This window comes from Cololabis saira, chromosome 3 (genome assembly GCF_033807715.1).
Source record: "Cololabis saira isolate AMF1-May2022 chromosome 3, fColSai1.1, whole genome shotgun sequence".
NCBI classification, from domain to species: domain Eukaryota; kingdom Metazoa; phylum Chordata; class Actinopteri; order Beloniformes; family Belonidae; genus Cololabis; species Cololabis saira.
This window is the reverse complement of record NC_084589.1, coordinates 16,922,575-16,944,532: the sequence shown is the minus strand read 5'-3', so window position 1 is coordinate 16,944,532 and position 21,958 is coordinate 16,922,575. Positions and strand designations below refer to the sequence as shown.

The 21,958-nt window shown below is 40.7% G+C and overlaps 1 protein-coding gene across 2 annotated transcripts in view; it reads right to left on the bottom strand.

The window, feature by feature from the left end:
- The window catches only part of LOC133426387 (exostosin-1a-like), a 33,549-nt gene extending 11,890 nt beyond the window's left edge, over positions 1-21,659 (bottom strand). For both annotated transcript variants that reach the window (XM_061716376.1, XM_061716377.1), the window contains exon 1: positions 19,981-21,659. In XM_061716376.1, the coding sequence (XP_061572360.1) occupies positions 19,981-20,933 (953 nt within the window). In that variant the 5' untranslated portion in view covers positions 20,934-21,659. The remainder of the gene's footprint in view (positions 1-19,980) is intronic.
- Between the last annotated feature and the right edge of the window lie 299 nt (positions 21,660-21,958).

Here is a 21,958-nt window from a genome sequence, read left to right as displayed (position 1 = left end):
TACACGATAACAGATGCATGAATGTACATCCTTTTTGTAGACATTCCTACGATATTCAATGCTAAAAAGTACCAGTGCAGCTTTAACATCAGGGTGTTATCATCATACTGATGCTATATGGGGGAAAAAATTATCCACAGGCCAGCTATGCCAGAAAAAAAGAAACTAAAGAGACAAATGGAAAACTATTCTCTTTCCAGAAGAAAATACTATTCAGGAAGCTCCTGGGCGTCCCAAACTTTCAAAGACAGCTCTGATAAAAAAAAAAAAAACAGCGGACGATGTTGACTGCCTTGCATATACTGTTCTTAGTGGGATCTAAGCCTTACATGAAACATCTGCAAGCATAGAAACAGCATGATGTACGTGGTTCTGTTTCCCAGCTCCTATATCAAGATGTCATTGGGCAAGATAGTGAATCCTCCATTTCCTCCCAAATATGTTCCTCATTTGTTTCTTTGGGTTAAAGCATGTGTTACGTGAACACAATGCGTTTACTTTCTCATCAGTCCTTTAAGGTGACAACAGTATCTAGACCCAGCTGAAATATGTCTCTTCAAATACTTAATGTATATTTTCATTTTCTATTCTAAATGCATACAAACCATTTCAGTGAATATGGTTAGGTACCATGAAATAGATGTATTTAATAAAAACCCAATAAAAATCACAAAAATCCATCCAACATGTTTTGTTATTAATTTCTTTTTTTTATATATATATATACTTTGGTATACAAGTCCAGCACACACCTGTCAGTGAAATACCATCAACTCTTTTACTGTGGTTCAAATGTACATGCAGTATAATGCCACCAAAGCTGCCAAGATTATTGGGTAACAGATGATGAATTTTCCTCGACTTTGCCAAACTGTTTGAAAAAAATATCCACATCCTTATCGCATATGATGTTGTTGTTACTTGGATTGAGAGCTTCACTTCACTATCTCAACCGATAAAAATTCAGATAACATATTTAACATTAAAAAAGCTCAAATTTATATCCGTATATCTTTACACTTCACCTTTAACTCACTAGAAACTCTGATGTAGACTGTCTCTGCCTCCCAGAACTGTTCATTTTTATTTCACTAAATCACATTACTAAATAATCATATACATTATTCATTTATCGTCTATCAATAAGTTTCACTGTTAATAATTACAGTTCGTCAGGCATGGAGTGGCTGTAACCTTCAACCAAGAGTAACACTTGTACTGAGGCTGACGTCGGTGTTGCCAACTGAGCAAATCTGTCGCTATATTTGGCGAGTTTTTCAGACCCCTCTAGCGACCGGAGACAAATTTAGACACTTTTTTCAGCTGTCATTGATGACTTTTGTAGACTAAGTTGAAGGCTTGTATCGTTCTCGCTCTCTCCCAGCAAGCAGCCCGTTCTGTCGCGGGCCCCTCCCCTGTACCAAAGCTCCCAGGTGGCTCAGCGCTCCAGCAGCAGCTGCAATCACAGCAGGAGATGTTCATCTCGCTGCATCCACACTGCAAAAAAACTCCCACACTGCAAATCCAAAGCTGGCTAATCTTGCACTGGCCCAGCACCATTAAAGAATAAATAACAGTAATTATACACAATTAATATAATGATTAGAATAAATATTCCATGCCACAGGACTGGCCTACAGTCAAGACAAAGGAGGAGGGTTGGAATAGTCTCCCACAAATGTATTCTTTTGTCGTCTCCCACACATTTATTCCTCTCACCTACAGCACCCATTAGAATTACACACACACACACACACACACACACGTTGTAAAGTCAATAGCTATTCTCCTTCCTGAGGAGTTGGTGAGACTGGCTGATGTAAATGTAGTGCAAACTTGAAGAGGTCTCCTCGGCATCTCAGAAATGTTTGCAAATTGGAAACATCTCACATTGGAAAATGCAGCTTCTGCTGTTGGCAATTTGGAAATGGATTGATTTTTAATCTTTTTTATGGAATACCAAACTGTGGGATCAGGACCTCGCTGTTGGCCGATACTCAAAATTGGATGACTGAACTCAGGAGCAAAACTAATGTGATCAGGACATCCCTACTCAGCACGTAATACCAGGGTCAAGCTACATCAGTCAAGCTACTGTACTGTAGCCTGACTGATGTTTCTCACTTGCAAGACAACTTGGATAAGATTATCTGCTAAATAAGTAATTTTAACTGTAAATTATTACCTATAACTTGAATTGACATCAAGTTGACCCCCCCCCCCCGCCCCATTTTCAGTGCTCTATACCAAATAAGCAGCTGTACAAATAAACTGTTAAAAGATCCTTTTTATTTTTGAAAAAAAAAGGAACTTTTTTCCTGTTTTTTTCCACTGCATTTCCTTTTTTTAACATGAAATAACACGTAGTTCAAGTCATCCATATATCATGTCGGTTGATACTTAGAGACCAGATGTTCCTCTCCCTGCAAACCTCAATTGTTGTCTGCTCCTCCAGATGGAAACCTGTGGGAAGGAGCACTCCCACAGTACGCTACTGCATGTATGTGAAAATCTTAACATAAATGTTTAGAACCAGCTTCCACTCTTCCACTACTGAAATGATTAGTCGACTAATCGGATTATGACTTTCAAAATTATTCAATGGCTCTTATTTAGCTCTCAGCTTTTAAATTTTGAATGAGGTTGTTTAAATGATGTGCTTTAGACATTAAACATATTGTTTACCTGGCGCTGTAATCCAGACATAGAAAGGGAGGGAGATGCCTCACTCTTGAAAAACCTGCGTGGTGACAATAGGGGTCGAACACTATTGTATATGCACTTATCAGCAGAGATAGGAATGAAGGTAATGCCTTACTCTGTTCATTTTTTGGCCAACTATAGTCGACAATTAAGTTTCGTTGGGGACTATTTTTATCATCTATTTTTGCCGACAAGTTGACCAATCATTGAACCCCTACATTAGTGTGCATGTTCACCCCCCACCACTCACTTTTAAGTGCAATGCATGTTGGTATTCAAAATAAATGTAATTGTAAAAACAGCCACCAAAAATAACAAAAAGAAAAAAAAAAAGGAATAAGAGAAGCCTACAGATAGCCATCCCAATTTACTCAGATTTGGGCATCTAGTTTATGTGCATTTCCAAGGTGGACGTGGAATGGTTCACTGGCTAGTTTCATTGCTCGTTTCATTGCTAGATTCATTGCTCGATGACATGGTTGACTAGCTTGTAGCTTAAAGGAGCATGAGGCTCCTTTTAAGAAATGAGATTCTCCAGCGCCACCCTTCGCCACGACGGCCGTTGGGGGTACTGCAGCCAACAGTGAAGCCGGCACGGGAGAACGGGGAGAACGTGCATGCAGCGTCATGTGACGTCACATCCGCAGGACAGCGCGGGAAATTCGGGACCGAATTGCAGCACATTTTGCAGCACACAGCCTGTTCAAGGCAACGGAGAGATACACTAGAGGGCTCATTGTTTTGGGTTTGGAACGCTTCATCTGACATTATTACTAGAAAACTTTAAACGTATATGAATTTTTTTCATAAATCCTGCCTCAAGCTCCTTTAAGTGTTAAATTGACATAAATTACTGTTAAATCAGCACAGCATACAACATGTACACTCTTGTGGTACTGAAAAGCGAAACCTTGTTTGGTTTAAATTTCCTCATTAAGCCCAAAGAAGAATTTCTTCCTTTTTTACTTGTTTATTTTATTTTTCATTCCAATGTATATACCGTTTATATTTTTTAATTATATAATTTTTTACCCTTTCCCTGCATGTGTGTGTGTTGAGTGTACTGCTGCTGTACAAAGCAAATTTCCCCACTGAGGGGAAAATCTAAATCTAGTCACTCCATAATCCTGTCACTCAAAGGAACATTTATACAAAGTGAAACACACGCATAGAAAGGGGTCATAAAAAAAAAACTGTTTATGAAAATGTTATTTCTAACCAAGAGCGACTGGATGGTCAGGAAATGTCAACAGTGTGGTCGCTCTGAATGAACGGTTGGTCGATGTTAAATCCTCAGTGAATGCGGCTGAGTTCACCGCATGTATTCTCTCAGGTTAGAGCATTGTAAGCTGCTCTACAGTTGGCCACAATGTTTGGTAGTTGGGTTTTAAGTATTTGAATTGTTTTAAGATATGAATCTCAAAATAATCATATTGCATGTATGAACAGGCTCTGATGCAGTTGTGCTATACATGTCAAAGTAGTAGATCATAAACATTGCTTGCACGTTGAATGTGCAGCCGGATATACGCCGCATGCACAGAACGGACCAGAAGTGAATTGGTAATAAAGCGAGAAAATCTGCAAATACCATTGATTCCCTGGCCAGCCAATCTTTGCATCTTCAATATACTTGCCATTTATTTTTCTTCTGCTTTAGTTAGACTTTAAATTAAGATGAGTTGGGGAAAAAACTAAACTAAAATCAAACACTTCCTTCCACCTATGCAAGTATAGGTGACTGAATTGTAATGATGCCTGTTACTTCAACTGAATCAATAATGAAAGTCCTTTGTTAGTACATTGTACCTGCATGCATTGTAAATATGTTCATTGTTTGGTAAACTAGAAAACAGCTGAAATACCACATGAAACCTACTGGTCTGTCAACTGTATATCAATCCATTAGTTCATCATTATCATAATGTGTCATCTGCAATACAGCAGGAAAGAAACAGTATGATTCAAGAAGTGAGCTGGGTCAAGAAGAAAAATCAACCAGTCTCCTAGCAACAAGAATGGATGGTGTGAAAAGCAAATGCATGGCTCACTTTGTCTGGTGCTGGAGAAGACACAAGAACAGACAGAATCTGTTCCTCCTAACATTTGCAAAAGACTACACACATTTACAGCAAAGAAAACAACAGCGAGGATTGTGTTAAAAAATGGAATGACTTCATCTCTCAACTTGTGCAGAAAAGATTAATGTTGTGTCACAATCTGAAAAGAAAAATCAATGCAGACGTGCCTTCAAATGGACTCTGACAGACTGTGGAAAAATCATTCTCCTTCTCACTTGATGTGTGACCTTTGCAAACATTTAATGTTGACTTCATAGTCTCCATCATTAGCTTAGAGACTTTACTTTAGCATAATGTTCTTTTCATAAATTATGGTCTAGTTGGAGTTAACAGATGAGAAATGGTGAAGAAAGTAGAATTTCCCAAGATTATCCTGAAGTAGAACAATAAAAGCAACTCCACTCCTATCCCGTACTGACTTCATATCCAATGTTCTGCTTCCCCTTTACTGTCACAGTTGAACCACAAAGATCGTCAGTTTGCTGTTGCCAGGACGATGAGTTAAAGCCTGAAGAATTTCAGTCTGAAAGGCGCAGAGTGAAAGTGAGTGTCAATTGATGAGAAAGGGAAAGAGGGGAGAACAGCAGCTGACAACTGTACACAGCATCCAAATCCTGATGAGCCAGATCCAGCTAAGAATATCACAATGCAAACACACTCATGAAGACTCATTTTGATCTTGGCACACATCAGAGCAGCTTTAATAATTCAAGGTGCTGCAAGCTCTTTGTAGACCTGTCTGCTTAGTTTTACCAACAAAAATGTGCAACAGAAAAAAATAAAATAATGATCAACTAGGGGAAAACTTAGTAACGTGTACACAAGAACTTTCAATAAAAATCAACCCGTTCTTTCTAGAGGACTTAAATCCATTTAAATATGGGATTCATGATTGTACCTTCTCATGTCATACAAGATTAAGTTACAGTAATGACACGGACAGGAAAAGAACTGGTCTGCCAAATAAGTTTAGTGTATCAGAGATCTTTAGAAGGCGATCCAAGTAGAATGTGGAAACATTAGCGGGGTTACGGAGGGAACTGATACAAATCCAATGCAAGATTCCCCCCACGGCAAGATTAACTGTTGTGAGCCCACATTGGTATTCAAACGACACCACAATACTTATTCTAGCAATGCCATGCAGTCAAACCCTACAGGTCCAAAACATGAGGATACACGATTTAATAAGAGTCTGATGGGAACTTGCTTAATGTTGTGGCTCCTAAAATAGCTAGTGGCCTCAGGGTGGGACATTACGGAGTAATGGGAAGATTACCATGAGATTCACTGGACTATTTTGTCTTAATAGTGCAGTGAATTTCGACTGTTTCACCTGCAGCTATTATAGATGAAAAACTTTGCTGAGCATTAGTAAGAGCTAAAAGCACCCCAAGCAGGTCTGTGGACATAACATTTGGAAAAAAATGAGGGGAGGGTTGCAAAGCTAGAGCATATTTAAAAAACTGTAAAAATACACATTCCTATTGTCAACCAGATTTAGCTGCAGGATTATTGTAAACAACTGAAGTTCCAGTTTGACATTTAGCTCAGTTTATTCTTTTAAACAGAAGTGTAGATTTCCCCAGTAAGCCCTGCACAGGTGAAAGCATACCATATGTCCTGAACTATAGGGCGCACATAAAATCCTTAATTCTTCTCAAAAATCAGGAGTGCGGCCTATAATCCGGGGCGCCTTATGTATGACTTTTGTTGTGCTTACTAACCTTGAACCAGTTTTATGTGGTACACATGTTTTGGTGCGACTTTGGTAGCAATGAAGCTGCTCCGCTTGATTGATTGTCGGACCTTTCAACTGACACATTAAAGTCAGTCCTTGGTTGGATACGGGTAGAAGCGTCAGTCAGCGTTAGATAACTAATGTAGCGCTGGCAAGCAACCGTCATCCAACATCTAGTCGGTGTTACCTTACTGTGATTAGATGTCAAGCCCACATTAGGTTTTTAGCGTAAACCCAGTTTTCAAATCTGTATCATAATTCAATTATAATCAAATGTTGGAATACAACGTTGTTCCAACCTCACACTAAATTCAGGTGTCCAGTATCGCTGACAACAATGAACCAATCAGAAAACAGGACGTAGTACTATGTCTACCTACTTTACTTTTATTTCTGGATTCGTGGAAGATGAAATTTAAAATGCGAACGACTTTTTGAGTTATTGTGAATGAGTTGAATAAAGTTCGACTTACAAGACTGTTTTGTCTCGTTTTATATGTGTGTTACCATGCGCCTTATAACCTGATGCATCTTATATATGAACATAGATAGACCCAGTCGTTGATATTGCGCCTTATGGTCCGCAAAATATGGTCCTGAAAGCTCTTAATACAGATTTCATCAAAGAGGTCCACTGAAGGTGAAGACAAAATAACTTAATAACACGTTCCTCTGAAGACTTTTCTCCATCCACTGTCAAGCCATTTAAGATTAAATTATCATTTATGCGTAAAGAGAAATGGATTGCTTGAATAAAAATAGGGATATGACAAGCAAACGCAGTTGACAGAAGGGATTTTTTTTTCCCCAATTAAAGGAGCTTGAGGCCGGATTGTGGCAGGATTTATGAAAAAAATCCGTATACATTTTAAGTTTTCTAGTAATAATGTCAGATGAAGCGTTCCAAACCCAAAAGAGTGAGCCCTCTAGTGTATCTCTCCTTTGCCTTGAACAGGCTGTGTGCTGCAAAATGTGCTGCAATTCGGTCCCGAATTTCCCGCGCTGGGCTGCGGATGTGACGTCACATGACGCTGCATGTGCGTTCTCCCCGTTCTCCCGTGCCGGCTTCACTGTTGGCTGCAGTACCCCCAACGGCCGTCGTGGCGAAGGGTGGCGCTAGAGAGTTTCATTTCTTAAAAGGAGCCTCAAGCTCCTTTAAAGTGGAAAACGTTAACTAAGATTGTTGTAAACTCAAAGAGCAAAGTTGAAAAAAAAAATCCACCCCAACGGCACACAAGAATTGACACTACAGCTTAATAGGGTTTAACAAGCATTATGTGCTTTACCATGAGTCAATGATGTAAAGAGAATGTTGGTACCAAAATGGCTTTTTCAAAAACAAAGCCTTTAATCACCACCTCAAGAAATACTGGGCTTATTCACCCCCCCCCCCCCCCCCGGTTAATGACTTCAAAGAAAACTTTATAAAAACATTTACAGATGCGCAGAGGGGGGTCTACACCTCCAACACATCACATGACCTCAGGTTAATTCACATTATTGCTGTCCTTGGACAGCACAGTCTTTTAACAGTTCTGTGTGCACCCCTTGCCAGTCTCCAGCTCTCTCCAATTAGGATGTTATAGCAAAAACTCTTTCATCTGTGCAAATACCAAACCACAAAATACATATCAAAGAGTTATTCCAAGTAAACACACAGACCAAATCAAGGAGATATGTCCAAATGTGTGAATCAAAAAGCAGGTCTTAAATTTCACTGAGTCCTTTAGGGGATTGACGGTCAGATTTTCAGCATCTCTAATCTGTCGTCCATCATCTAGAGGAGCGTGATAAGTAGGATGCTTTTCAGTGCTCTCTGGAAACCACATCAAGAAGACAAGACTCTTTGATATGAAATTACTGTTTGTCAGGAGACAAATGTGTCAGATCAGCTAGTTAAGGTTTACTGAGGTGGTCATAAGGTGCACTTTGAGGTCACTGCGCCTCAAAATGATTGAAAGAAATAAAATATGTAATTGGTATGTTGCCTTTTCAAATATTGTATAAGGTCTGAGTCCTTAATTGAAAAGAAAGAAAAGTAAATATCCTTTCCTCTCTTTCACACAGACAGTTTTCAGCCTGCTTTCAGGAAAACAGAGAACAGTGTAGACCACCATGTGTTCAACTGTTCAATCTTCTACCAATCATTGTGGATCACAGAGGGCCACCGCTCAACCTTTTTGGTGCATGGGGCTGAAAAACGTGCAGATCGTCCAAAAGCTCTGAGAACACTGTCAGTGAATGACTGCATTGAGGACTATACAATGGTCAATGGTAACAAGTCTTTGAAAGATTAGACAACGGTTCCTTGAAGGAACAATAGTTGAACTTGAGGACAGTTACATGAAATTCATTTGAGGCTTAAGGAATTCTGTCAAACAGCATTTAGCATAACCGGCTGGTTGTATTTGTGCAAAAGTTGCTCTGAAAGAGAGATAAATCAGGAATGTGTCTGATTTTGAAGCAAACAGGGACGATGAATACAGAAAAACAGAAGGGACTGAATGGCAGAGGCTTGGGCTCAGGATGAAAAAGGGAAGGAGAGAGAGACAAATGGATCACATCTGAGGAACACAATGACAGTGGAAGGAAAACAGAGTCATGAAAGGTGGGGTGGGATACAGGAAAAAGGAGGATAACTCACAAGAAAACATGAAAATGGAAGAGCCAAGAGAGCCAGATAAATGGAAACGTTATTAGCAATAAAAAAAGGAAGAAAAAGGCGGCTGAAACTAAAGGGATTATATGCATCTGTGGAAGCATGTTTATTCCTGAATGTATCCGCGTGATGATAGACAACCCCCTGTCTTTAATGGCAATGCAACCATGGCAAAGGTCATGATGGGGAATAAAGGGCTCTTGGTTAAGCTTATCTGACTTCAGACTATGGAATGGTATCAGACGAGTCTCCTATCACTGCGGCATCAAATGGACTTGCTGCCTGCGTCTGATCTGATCCAATATCCATCATGGTGGAAAAAAGATTTAGATAAAGTCTGGCTGCAGAGGCTAGGATATGCCTGGACTGAGTTAGCTTGAAAGCCTTTCCGTTTGTGCGTGGGTGTGATCTGGGATGATACACAGGGCATTGCTACCCTCAAAGTGCAGGGCGATGTGCGTAAGTTTGTGCATGTGACTTTTAAAGGGTAAATAAGTGGATCGATTTCAACCACAGTTTAAGACAACGTAAACATTTCATACTAAGATGAAGGACTAAGGAAAGGGTCATGTTTTGCATTATGTAGGCCTTATAGAAAACATTCAGCTTTTGAATATAATTGTGGTCCCCACCTGGTCCTTCATTTCTGGAGAAGTGTAGAACCTAAAAATGCAACCACATGCAAAACCAAACTGGTAGCATTTCCCATTAAATATCTTGATTCACATAGTGATGCTTCAAGAGTTACATCATAAAGTCATCAGTGAAGAAGCTGGAAAAGTTGAACATGAAAAATGTGAGAAAGTGTTCAAAAAGTGGGGGTTTTCCAATTTTATAAAGTAAGAATGGCAATTCTTATGTAAATGTTTTCTCCCCCTTCAAACCCTTACTGACAGCCCTAATATTTTATAATGTTGCTGAATCCACTGTTTAAAAATCCCATTTAAATCACAGAGATTTATCCAACCTGCTGATGATGGCATTCTGGGAAGCCATTGAGAAGTAATCAGCAAAGTGGCTTCACTCTGCTAGTGAGAGTGTGAGTTTGTGTCTCGTCAAGTCGAGCCGTCTAGATGAAGTGTAAACACAGTCTTTAACTCTCAAGAGGGAAAAGATGATTAGTGCACAATTACAAGACCAGTGAGGGAAGCCCCACTGCCTCATTGGCAAAAGGAAAGAAAGATTAAAGAGTGGCAGCTGCACTAACAATGCTGGATAAAGTGGAAAAAAACAACAGTAGGAGCACTGCCATCATATAGCAAAGATAAAGAAGGAATGTTGCATGTCTACTGCCAAGTTACACAGCATCTTTCTCAGTAATCTTTTTTCACAATTGGTGGATGATTTTTTTATTTTTTTTTTAAATAGAAACTTTTCTACATCTGAAACTATTACATTATTTCATAACCTAGTTAGCTTAAGTAGTAGAGTACCATACTTTATGACCTGGATGACATATAAAGAGATACAATATTTAGTTTCTGAGCTGGACATAAACGTTATGATCAAAAGGTTATCTGCAATCCAGATCAGTATCTTAGCACTACTGGTGTTTTACACTTAATAAATGTTCAGTATGTTTGGAAAAAAAAAAAACACTCGGCAACTAACAAAACTGAAAAAGGCCTGATCTGTAAAGACCTGATTTGACGAAGTATAGGGCAGTTGACTTTACATTCTTAACGTATATTGATACATTTTCAAACACAAAAATCCGAACATATCCCGTATGCATCGTAAAATCATGCCAGTGTATGTGTTTAGGCACACACTCGGTCTGCAGGAAAGCCAGCTGCAGACTTGCTTGCAACTTCTCAGTTAAACAACTTTATCCAATATAGTTTTTCCAAAAAGGCACCTAGTGTCTAACAGACACTTTCCAGATTCCACTGAGGTGTACCACCAGAACAGCGCTGGGCGTACGATCACTTGCTTTTCTTTGCTCACATCCATCTGCCAACAAACCAGCAGCCTGGGTAATGGCTTCACATGCAAACTAACGTTCTCAGAGTCATTTAACATGCAAGTGCAGAATGTCATCGGACAAAATCGTAATTGTAAAAATCTGTGACTTCTGGTTAACGTGTAGTCTTAAAAGGTGTTATTCAGCACAGAGACTGCTGCAGTTTTGCTGGGCATTAATGGTTTAGCAGATACTCAATACAGGGGAGAAAAAAAGGATGTATGTTGTGTGTATTGTACTCAACACTGTGGTAAATATGCTATATTGTTACATTTTAGCAGATTGCAATGTATTCTACAGACAAACCATTTGCCCATGGGGAGAAATGTAATACGGTACTATCCTCTTTCAAAATAGTCACTATAATTATATCATCTCCTGTTCCCTCTTCTAGCACAGTCATACCCTCTCATAATCTTCACCGCTTATTCAGTGAGACACTGGTACCACAACATATACTGTACTAAATCCTGAGCAGATCATCCTGAAATTCAATGTTGCTGCAAGGACAAGTTTTCATGGTCTTACAGGAAACCAACACTGCACAACAGCACTCTCTGAGGAAACTGAATTCCTTTAAAATCATTACAGACAATGGTCCAGAACAAAGCGTTATCATCTGTTGATGACTTCCATGTGATTCTTGCTGCAGGCAGCCGAATAGTTTAAACAGTTGGAAAGATGAAAGAAAAACACTTCCTGACTCACATTCTGGTCGTGGCCTTGTGGGAAGTCTTTGATTTCACCAGCTGACAGAATGTAAGAAGCTCTACAAAGCTTAGACGGTCACTAAATCAGTCAAATTGTATTCGTTTGAATCAACACTACTAGTCCAACAAAGAACTGACAAGAGAACCAGCTTGTTTCTTGCAGTAATCCCTAATTTCCCTAGTTTATCAGTCTGATTTTCATTTTGACAAAGACATACACAAGATTAAACAATGAACTGACCACTATCTCTTGAAGATTGTGACCTAAAACACTGAAGAGGGCCACTTCCTCACAAAACAGTTCCATCATCATATATACAGTTATCTGCGTGGCAGAGCAGTGCCCTTATCTGACACTGTGAAGCCAAAGGAGAACAGCAAAAGATAGCAAATGCATGGATATGTGTGTGTGTGTGTGTGTGTGTGTGTGTGTGTGTGTGTGTGTGTGTGTGTGTGTGTGTGTGTGTGTGTGTGTGACACTGTGTGTATATCAGTTTTATCTGACAATCCAAACAGCTACCCAGCCAAGCCCCGCAAGCCTATGGTGTGTTATCTTTTGATGATGCCAAATGTAGTTTAAATACAAGGCACAAGATGGGCTCACACAGTGACAACGATCCTTTGTATCTTTGAGAAAATCTGAACAATGGCACACGAAACACCCATCAAATATCAAGCATCTTAAAAGGAAAAAAAAATAAAATATATACACATACACACACACACACACCCACGTCACACACATATATCTCAGGCATCTTTTCTGTGACAAGAGTCACAGAGAGAAAAAAAAACTTTGAAGTTTTCTCCTGACTGAAGGCTTAAAAGAACCACAGGATATGACTGGCATTGTTTTTTAGAGTGGCTAGAAATTCCTAATGCACAAGTTTCCGTACTTTCGTAAAACTCACGTCCCAGAACTGCCATGAATCAGCAGTAGCCAGTATAATTTGCTTACATTTTGGTCAATGGGGGGGTGGTAGTGTAGTGGCTACAGAGGTGGGCTTGGGTCCCGGAATGGCGACCAAGATGAACCACCTTGGGCCCCTGAGCAAGGCTTTAACCCTAACTGCTCCATGGTACTGTATGTGTGTCTCAGATGTAAGTTGCTTTGGATAAAAGCGTCCGTTAATGACAGTAGTAGCAGTAGTAGTAGTAGTAATGGGAGTTGTCTCACAGGAAGCTCCGTGGAGTGGATCAGAAGCATCCTTGAAGTAACCGCCTGCTCTGCTCCAATTAAGATATGTGTCATGTCTATTTTTGCACTGTACCACGCGTAAACCGCAACAATTTACACAGGTCGGAACTCTGATACAAGAAGGCAACAGAGAAATCAGTGAAATTATATCAGCATTACGTTAACCTGCGGAGGCTGTGGAGAAGAGAGTTGGACCATGTATGAGAGGTTCAGTTTAGAAGCTGAAAAGCTTATTTTATTTGTCAACACAATCACTAAAAACCCAGCCACGACAGTCCCACGCCCTGTGGGACCCAAACTCACTACCACACAGATTCCTGAAAAATGTTTAGAAAACACACACTTTCTTCAGTCACATGAAAGTGATGGGCGTATGTGATGTTCGTCATTGGGGAAATTGCCATCTGCCCTAAAGTTTGTTGATTGTACATGGCAACCAATTCATACCATACTTCAGCATGAATAATTCATCCCCTTCATAACTTTCTCCACACTCCAACCCTCTAAGATCCAAGTTGCTTTGGGAGATCTGGCATTGTTTAGCAATACTGTTTGCACAATAGATCACCGTTGGTCCTGGCATGTGGATATTCCTTTCCTTCTTTCTTTTCCTCCAGCCTTTCAACATTCCAAGTGGAATTCATAAGCTGGCCATGGCTGCCAAGGACAAACAAAACAGCATCTTGTCATGACAAGAGCAGAGATGTTGAGATGAAATGAGGGCATAGCAAATAAATGGCACAACCCCCCGTCCTGAAGCTTCCCCATAGAGAGGGTGTGTGACTAAAAATCCCAGGCCAATAAAACATATTTATTCCAGTTTAAAAGTGAAACAGGTAATTAAAAAAAACAACAAAAAACTATTGTAACCACAGAGGCACAGCGAAAAGAACAAACAATGACTTGGCATGCAACAATTATTCGTTATTGCCGCCAAAAATCGATAATAAAAACAATCGCCAACGAATTTAATTTGACTATTTTCAGCAAAAAAATAAAATAAAACCCAAAAACAAACAACAACACCACAAATTAATTAAAAGAAGTATTTTTGAATAGTGTCTGCCTTTTTTATTCTTAATTAGCACATCATTTAAACAACCTCACGCAAAATGTAAAAGCTGAGATATAAATAAGAGCCATTTAACAATTAGGAGATTCATAATCTGATAAGTTGACTCGACAGTCAGAAAAGTCATTAGTTGCACCGCTAACGATGACAGGCTTCAAAATTATTATTAAAAAATAATAAATCATAGGATATGACCCCCTACCACTTTGAATGAATGCTTAAAACACAGCATCTTAAAATAAAATGGATATTAAAAATGTCTAAACAATTACAGTGGACGCAACAAATTAAATTTGCAGCACTCTGCACATGACTGTTTTACAAACATCCAGCTTTAACTCATCCCATTAACGCAGCAGTCACTTGGAAGCCACAGAAAGTTGAGCCACATTTTAATATAAAACACTGTTTTGTGAAATAAAGCCACCATCCTTGGCCACCGAGTTCTACTGTTCACTGCATTTGTTCCCACAGTCCACACCTATAATGAGCAATTATTTGCAGCTTCTGTATCCAAGAAAAACTGTACAAACTTTTTACATTTTGTTTGGGTCAAGACACATTAAACACGAAAACCGACTAAAAGCTCACCTCTCTCTCTCTCTTTTTTTAAATAACATTATCCAGATCTGCACCAATGTTTTCTTGTTGAAGAACAAATGATGGCACCACAAAACAAGGAAAAGAGGTTGAGAAACCAATGCAGTTTAGTTTAGTAACAATCTTGTGAGGTCAAATAAGCTTTGGAACAAACACGTCCAGTGCTATGAAGTTAAACACAAAAATCCAAGAGCATATAGCCACCATCTTTTTTTTTTTTTTTTTTTTCCGTTTCACTGTTACCATTTGTGCTCCCTCATTAGACATTAATACTTAAGCGACCATGTAGCGAAAAATGACGAAATCCTTTTAAACAGAACACAATGACTAGAAACAGGTAATGTCTCACTCCCCTCTTCTTTCAGGAATAGAGAAGCAGACCACAACATGCCAGCATTACCATAACCAGCAATAATGCTTTATTACAAGACAAACACGAGAGCATGACTGTGCAAAAGAAAGGGAAATTAACACAACCAAAGCTAAATCAGTGGAAAAAAAAAAAATCAGACAAACTTTTCAGCTTTAACTGACTCCAAGTTCCCTGTGGTTTTCCCCTCTTATTTTGCCCTGCAATGGTGACACGTCTTTGTGTAACCGCCCTACAAGTGATTTATGTGGCCGAGTTCATCGCCATTACTAAAAGAGGTATAATGGAAAATCTAAACTCCATCTAATCATCTCAAGTATGGCTGGGACACATGGGAAGGATAAAAAATGAAATTATTCCTAATGCCATTTTCAGATGGTGCAAATCTTTTATTAGTGCCGTTTCAAGAAATATTTTGGACATTCCAACACCATTCAGTCTTGTTTTTAAGACTAGAAACCTTTTTTTTTAAATGACAGAATTACCAGTTCAACTGTTAACTACAATCTTATTTAAACAACAACAGAAAACACTGTTCTAATGTGTTGAAATGGTAGATATGATTGAGCAGAAAAGGCATATATAATTCATGTATAAGAACTCAGATCAACTATCCTCCCAAAACGATTATCATTTCCCCCAGCTCTGCAAAGTCTGCATCAAGTTGGCTAGCAGCCCTCTGCCAGGGGCTTTAGCCAATACTGAGGATTAAAACTCTGCAAGTCTATAAATACACCTCGTAGACCAACGTCAGCAACCAGCCAGCTACTGCACTCACCTCTTATAGCTGGCATGTGTTTTTCTCTCTCTTTTACCTTGTCACTCCATCTTTTAGATTTTCAGGCTTTCACAGCTTGTTGTCCTTTGTGATACTATTTTCTACCCCCAGCTATATCTCAGTTTGTTCTCCACTGTTCTGCACCTCAGCTCTCACCTCTCTCCATCCCGCTCCTACTCTCACACTTGGCAGGGCCTTTTAATTGGGAACGAGCTGTTCGGGGGCTTTCAGTTTGAAGTTAAAATTGCATCTGACATGCCCCTGCTGCAACTTCTCTTCTCTCTTTCGTCTGCATAGCAGGATTGTACACGGTAGGTCAGTACAAACATAAGAAAGACGGTGAAGAGAAGAAGAAATCTGAAAATTGACTAAAACGGGTTGATGGCAAAAGGCTGGTAGTGTGAGCGTGCCATGTTTATTTTGATCACAAAAGCTTTCAAATAGAAGATATAACTTGGCTTTTTAAGTCCTTGAAAACCATACCATACTTAATTTGGAAACGAATTAATAAATCTTTTAAAATGTGCCTGATCACCAAGCTAAAAGAGATGAATGACTTGGTGCTTGTGTATTTCTTTTAAACCAAGAGATATTTTTACAAGTACATGATTCAACCAAACCACAACGACTTTACTGTGAGCTCTCCCTAAAGGACCGTAATGCTTAATGTTGATTTAGACATCTGTCTCATCCAGAGTCTGGCAGAGGTGATATAAACAGATCCTTTGATTCCAAGGATCTAAATACCACCAGACAGCATTTAGCTCTGATGCCTTGATGTACTGGCCGTGTGTATTATAAAACAACCCATACTCTCACCAAGCAAACATCTAGAGCATTAATTCTCATATAATAGACAAAAATGACAGGGTCTTTACATGGTACTCATTGTGAGAGGCTGCATTCAGTCTGTCAGAACTTCCTTGTTGTCAGTGGGAGAGGATAAGAGAGATTTATAGCACAAAAGGACCAGAGCCAGGCTCAGAAACAATTACTTCCACAGCTGGACCACAGACTGCACTATCTCACATAAAGGGATGTAACACAACACTGCAGCTCAGGCACTATCACCCCAACCTTTATGGACAACTTACTACCAAACAAATATTGTGAAAACCCATTGTATGCTTCATTAAAGTAAAATGTTGATACATCCAACAAGCATTTGTTAAACTGTGACATTTATAAACTTTTTCACTTCCCTTTCTGCAAGAAGAAAAAAAACTGCTCCGTCATTTCCCCAAATTAGCTACTATACTTCAAATAACAGACAGACACTTTTTATTTTGAATAAAGAATCATAACCAAAGCTTCATCTGGGCAACTCCCTTCATGTCCTGCTAAATCCAACTTGTTTGTAAAGTCATAAGCAGCCAGTTTCTAAGTTTGGGATACAGACCGGGTCTAAATATGATTCACAAACTTAATATAAAAAAGTACATAGCAACAGCTTCACCACCCGTTGTTTTGTGGAATAGAATAATGAAGCCCACTATTTCAAAGATGTCACATTGGCCTTCTCTAGACCGTGGTGATGACCAAGCCATGGACCTGACAGAGAACCTGAGGACAGCAATCAGGTTGATTCCCCCTTGTATGCTTGCAATGAGTGGCAAATTAGAGAAAAGAAAACAAAGCCATTTTTGTTTGTGGAAGCAGCACTTTCTACACCAGAAAAGCTCAAAGGTCACAAAAATGAATGCATTCAGAAAAGTGCAGTTATACAGAGATTGGAGATACGGGGAGGGGGAGATGAAAGGTTTTTTTTTTGTTTTTTTAACTTAAAGGCAGAATCACTTTGGCTCATGAATAATAATAGCTGATCCATAGATATTATATTCAAAATATTAGACCACAAAAATATAAATATTACACACCTAGATCTGTTGCTGTATTAAGGTTTAAGATGTTAAATACTGAACCTTACATACGCTCTTTGAAACAGATAGGAGCTCTACTATAGTGCTCAGGTGTTCTTTTTGAACACCTTTAATATATTAAAGAGTGCATGAATCATGACCCAGGAACCCACAAGTGTGATCCAAGATCATCCTTAAAGCCTCATGAGTGTGAAACAAAGTAAATTGTATAGTGTGTGTTGTAGTCTTCTTGTATGTTCGGCACAGCTCCTGTTTTGGTTCCTGCCCTGAGGTCTCATGTTTAGTACAAATGAGAAACTGTATGAACAGCCATATTTTATCTCTTCTGCTGTGTTCCACATTTGCAAATAAATAGGATTTGTGTCTGAATTAAATAATATGGTGTCAGATGATACTTTTTAGACTGCAAGGCATGCTCTTAGATATCCAAGTCCGAGACCTTCTTCTGACAAGGTAACTCAGGGATAAGCATATTTTTGTTGAAATATAACACAAATTGTGCTTTAAGGTGTCGCCCAAATCAAAGCCCACCCTTCGTAAGCCACTAACACCCATTGAGAAGCACTGCTGTAACCCTGTAAGATTGCAGTGAGTTACCAATTAAGTTAATCTGATAAGATACTCAAAGCTTGGTTTTTCACTAGTGCTACTTAATAAAACAAGGATCGGCTTTTCCTTTGGGTTATATCTACACGGTCCCCTACCTCTCTGTGTGAAATTGTTGCTTGGTTGAGTCTGGCATTTAACAGTCTCCCGTGAGCACCTGACTGTGCTGACATTTCATGTCTTTAGATGGATACAAGGACATTATTTGCTGAACTAGTAAGGGAGGCTCAGGGCTACCGCAGTGACAATTTTGTTTCTACATACGAGTACTGCGATGATTAAGAGCAAACAATCGATCGACCATAGAATGAAAACACATCAAAGCCAGTTTGTAATTTAAAAAGGGCCATAAGTAAACAAAAAAACATGATGTTCTCTCATTCTACCTGTAGTTACCCAGATCTCACAAGTGAACCCTTAACATTAAGCTGTAACACAAGCGACCACCAGTCATTAGCATAGTAAACAGTTGATATGATGGCGATCAATCACATCAAGCCACCTAAAAGCAGAAAGGTCATGCAGGACACGGGTTGGGGCCGGGGCATTCCTGGCTGATGCAGAGGGGCTTGTCTGGGAAATGACTAAACAAACAGGAGCCAGAGTGGCTTCCCATCACTGGCACCAGTACTTTGTTCTTACTAATCCACTCCAAAGAACCCCGGTCAAACACCCAGCACCATACAGGCACTAGGAATAACATGGCACAGTCTGGGGGGGGACACGAAATAAATCCCACTGTCCACAGCTGGAAAACAGATGCCAGTTTGCTCATCAGAGGTGAGCAAACAAAATCCATGAAATGGGGATGATTTGAGCTGCAACGACTAGATAATCATCTAATCATAAGATTAATCTAAAAAATAATTGATAGATTAATCGACAAGAATATAACCGTAAGTGGCAGCCCTAGGGATGACGATTAAAGAAAAACGTGTGTAAAACTGCTTCAGTAAAGAAAAAGAATGAAGGAAAGTTGAGCTTTATATTTTCTGATAAAGCAGTTACTTGTATATTACAAAAAAAGGAAAATTTCACTCCTTTATTTAACCAAGAAGGACCCTTTGAGATACCAGGGAGTCGTGTAACAACAATATCGTAAAGACAAAGATGTATCGACTGCAGAACAGCAGTCTATGTAAACAAATGCCTATATTAAAGGAATTATAATACCGTGGTAGTGGTGGCTTACATTTATCTATCCATGTTCATCATCCAGTGTCCTCCGTCAAACGAGCAACGGTTAAATAAATGAGATGTGCAAACATTGGGAAACACTATAATATTGTCTTATCTCTGGAAAACAGGTTTTTATGACATTCCAGATGTGAGTCTGCATAATGAGGAAGTTACCAGTAAAAGCAATCATTGAGGGAGATAAAGAAAAATAATTAAAAGTCCACTATGTGTATTTTAGAATGAAAACTTAATGCAAAGGTTAATCATCGAGAGAGAGACAATTGCTGCAGTGCCACAGCTAAGTCTGAGTCTTAGAGGCACGGGCATGTAAAAACTCAAAAGTTAGTTATACTTTATCATTCCAACACTTGAAGTTTCATATCTTAAATCAGTTAAATGCATCAGTGACAAAAATAAAAAGATGTAGGGGGAGTACTCACTTGTCATATTCTGCGTTGTCTTTATCACAGCGGGCATCCTTGTGCTTCTGCCAGTCCTTTCCATGCTTACAAGTGGTCAGGAGGACCACGTCCTCCGAGTTATGGACATGATATAAAGCATTCCTAGTGTCTGAGCCTATTCCAGTCAGATACCTCTTTCCTTTAAAAACAAGCATGTACTTCCTGTAAGGAGGGATCATGTTATGTTTTAGAAACCCCATTTCCCCTCCTGTCCTACGGTGGTCTTTAGAAAAAAGAGGGATAGAAACATCAAAGTTAGGCCTGAAGTTCTCTGTGCTGATGCTGGCTTTGGCCAACATGGCAAAACCGATGTCGAAGCCGAGGTCTTCTGTGTAATCTGGCCATGTGCCCGAGTATAAATTGAAGATGATGTGGTTTCTGCCTTCCCTCCACAGAGGAAGGCCCTGGATTTTTGCTTTCAAGTTGTGCACATACTGAGGTGAAAGTTGGTCCCGATCCAGAGTGTCCAAACTCAAGACAAACAGACATGCCCGTGCCGGGTCTGGCGTGTAGAACCTGGACCCCTCGATGGATGCCAGTATGTTCTGGTAACTCTCAGACAGTTTCTCTCCTTTCTGCTGGGGGTACACGTAAACTTTAAATCCAGTCTTCTCGCACAGAGAGAAGTCGAAGCAGGACTCCATCCTGCAGCGCTTGCCGGTGTAAAGGCCCGAGCTGGCGTCCCTCTTCTGCCTGGGGGAGGAGTGCTCGCTGGAGTCCGGGCTGGGCTCCCTCCCCCAGGGGCTGTAGGGCTGCAGGTCCCCGGACAGGCTCCTCCAGCGCAGCCCGGGGTGGAGGTGCTGCAGCCCGGCGAGGCGGAGGGGATCATCGCGCCGGCCGGACAGCGGGACCGGTATCCCCCCGAAGCACAAGAGCAGTACGACACACACGCCGGCGGAGAACAGGATTAAGTACCGTTTTTTGGCCTGCATGTGTCCGCCGATCCTTGCCCCGGTGGAGTCCGAGTGAGAGTCCCAGCAGCCCCGCAGTGGCTCTCAGCTCCGGCGGGGCTCCGCCATCTTCCCCCGGGCTGCTGCACGCTGGCTCCCCCCGCTCTCAGATGCCGTTCACCAGTCCGGGAACTGATCCAACGCATGTGGGCGATTTGTAAATGTCCATACACCTCTTTTCCTCGTCCGGTTGTGGGTATTGATTAACTGATAGCGGCGTTTATCTAACCACCAAACGGACCTGATAAACTCTAAATCAGCGCATCTCAGTCCCCAGCGCCTCGGTCATTTTAACACAGGCACACTAGTTCCTATTAAACCCACCTACAGCCATAATAACCAACACACACACACAAGGGTCGTGTTAAAACAGCAGGGTGAATCGGACTTGTTGCCTGGACAGTTTAACACGGAGTCTGCAGTCCCTGCTGGTGATTATTATGGAGCGAGCTGGACTCATTTAACCAGCCCCGCTTCGGTTCCTCCATTCACCGCTTCTAAACACATCTGAACCGACATAACCGGTAATCTACTACACCTAATAACCGTCTACATCCGAATCAGCTCGCGTGTGAGCAGCCAGCAGCCTCGCAGCGAGCTGGTTTGTGGAAACATTTCCAGTTAGCCTGTTAGCTCCGCGGAGGCTCCGGAGAAGTGAAGCAGCCGAGCAGTCTCTCTCTCTCACACACAACCTCTATATCTCTCTCCCTCTCTTCTCTTCCAGGAACCGGCAAAAAAAAAACTATGTATATCCGTGAATTTCTCCAGTCCCCTAAAGTGCCCCGGCGGCGGCTCGTGTACACCTGGGACCGGCGGAGCCGCGGACAGGACCGGACTGCAGCGCGGACAGGACAGGACTGAGCCGCGGCGTCTCCCTGCCGGCCGTCCCAGCAGCTCCGGCTCTGCTGGCGGTGACGCCGCTCCGCCAGCCGCGCTCTGATTGGTCCGTCGCGGGGGCGAAGCCCCGCCCACTTAACCAGGACACCCATTCATCCCCAAACATATGG